The sequence below is a fragment of the Microtus ochrogaster genome, chromosome 15 (assembly GCF_000317375.1).
Source record: "Microtus ochrogaster isolate Prairie Vole_2 chromosome 15, MicOch1.0, whole genome shotgun sequence".
Lineage (NCBI taxonomy): Eukaryota > Metazoa > Chordata > Mammalia > Rodentia > Cricetidae > Microtus > Microtus ochrogaster.
Genome location: NC_022017.1, coordinates 4,222,451 through 4,224,233, shown reverse-complemented (window position 1 = coordinate 4,224,233; position 1,783 = coordinate 4,222,451). Strand labels below are relative to the sequence as shown.

Genomic DNA, 1,783 nt, shown 5'->3' with positions numbered 1-1,783 from the left:
CAGGACACATTCTCAACCTGGCAACCCAACTTAGGGCAGGCTGACTAGGAATACTCTCCTTGGGGGAGAGAAGTCTCCCCCCATGGAGAAGACCGTGTTCTCTGCCAAGAAACAGGGGCAAAGGTCAGTCACTACCCAGAGCACCACTTCTGATGTTTCCGCAGGCAGGGGGAGAGGGCAAAGTGCTATTGTTCCACAAGACAGCCTAGGGCACCTTTGCACCTCAGTCCTCCACACTGAGCTAGACCCTGTGGGAAGCCTACCCTTCCTGCCTGGGATTTTACCTGGAGAGATAGATGTTCTCCGGGGTGGACAGCTCTTCCTCTGCAGGAGGGGCCTGTGGCCAGACGGTGTCCTGGGCATCTGGCCTGAGTCCCCAGAGGGGCTGTCCGAATCTCATCCAGACCGATCCCCAACCCGTGGCTCAGAAGCCACGGAGCTGAGGCTTGACCTCTTCGGGGCTTCAAAGAGAAAGGCACAGGAAGGAGACTCTTAGTGACTTCAAAACACACAAGACTTAGTGCACTGTCCTGCAGCGCCCGAGTACCCGACTGTTCCTCCAAGGAATCTTTGCCTCCTTTGGCCTTGCCCCCACCTCTCCCTGCTTGGCTCAGCACCTCTGCTGTCCCCCTGTTGCTCAACAAGCCTGAGGTCACACTTCAGGGGACACCTGGTCTTTCTGAAGTGACAGGTTGTTACGCTCACGGTGTGCCATGAGTGGACACAGGCATCATTTATCACAAAGGACAGGAGGAAAAGTACAAATCAGATGAAGTGAGAAAGGTGCTCACCTGGTTCTGTGGGTGCCTCTAGGATCCCCTGACTGTGGAGCCTGGTTCTCATGGGAGGCATGGTTTGTCTCTGCAGGAGGCAGACAGCAACACAGGTGTCGAAAAATGTTTGCAATGGTTTTCTTGACCCTCTTCCAGCGGTGACGCCTCTGGTTTCGGGAGGAAGTTGGCCTGGCATCCTGGAGCTGACCATGACTGATGGCCTCTTCCTGTCTGGTGGTCACTTCTTCCTGCAGCGTGTCCCCAAGGGAGGAGCCTTTGGGGGTTACACACAGAGCCGTCCCCAGCGAGCTCCAGAGTTTCTCTGCATCATTTGCAGCCTCACTGTGGTCTGCCCCAAGAGGGTGGTACAGAGAGCAGGATGGCTGGGCACTCGCCGTCAGGCTGCCACACAACCCGATCTTCGATGGCGAGAAACTCTTGCTGCTGTCCAGGCTGCTGCTCATGAGGGAATCAGCCACAGGACAGCGCATGTCAGATAGGTGGGCAAGGTGGATCCTCCCAGGCTGGCAGCACAGGGTGGCAGGCACGCTATGCCTTCTGCCACCCTGCCTGGAATTCTCATCTTCTTTTTTCTGGGGCTCAGATGGCACGATGAAGGTTGGGGAAGTAGGCTCAGCAGCTCTCCTGACGGTCCCAGAAAAGAGGTGAAGATCGGCCCGGTTGAGGACAAGGCCTGGCTCCATGGGTTTTGTGGGTTTTATCCGGTGATGGCAGCAGTCTCCCCTGGGTGCCTGGTGTTGCAGACTCAGGTATGTGGCCATTGCCTGATTAAATTTTTGGTCTTCTCGTTGGTACTCCATGCCTGCCATGGTGCCAACAATGCTAGGGCTCCGGGTGCCTGGGAGACTCTGGATGGATGCCCGTGCCTGGCTGTCCCTTATCATAGGGCACCTCAGGATTTGACTGATGGTGGGCCTCTTTTTAGGGCTGATCATGAAGATTTCCACGATTACGTTGAAAATATCAAGTGGGACATGATGAGGAACGCT

The 1,783-nt window shown here is 55.9% G+C and overlaps 1 protein-coding gene across 1 annotated transcript in view; it reads right to left on the bottom strand.

The window, feature by feature from the left end:
• The window catches only part of LOC102001832 (DNA-directed RNA polymerase I subunit RPA34-like), a 4,259-nt gene extending 2,656 nt beyond the window's left edge, over positions 1-1,603 (bottom strand). The window contains 1 exon segment of the mRNA XM_013348643.2: positions 792-1,603. Coding sequence (XP_013204097.2) covers positions 792-1,603 — 812 coding nt within the window.
• Between the last annotated feature and the right edge of the window lie 180 nt (positions 1,604-1,783).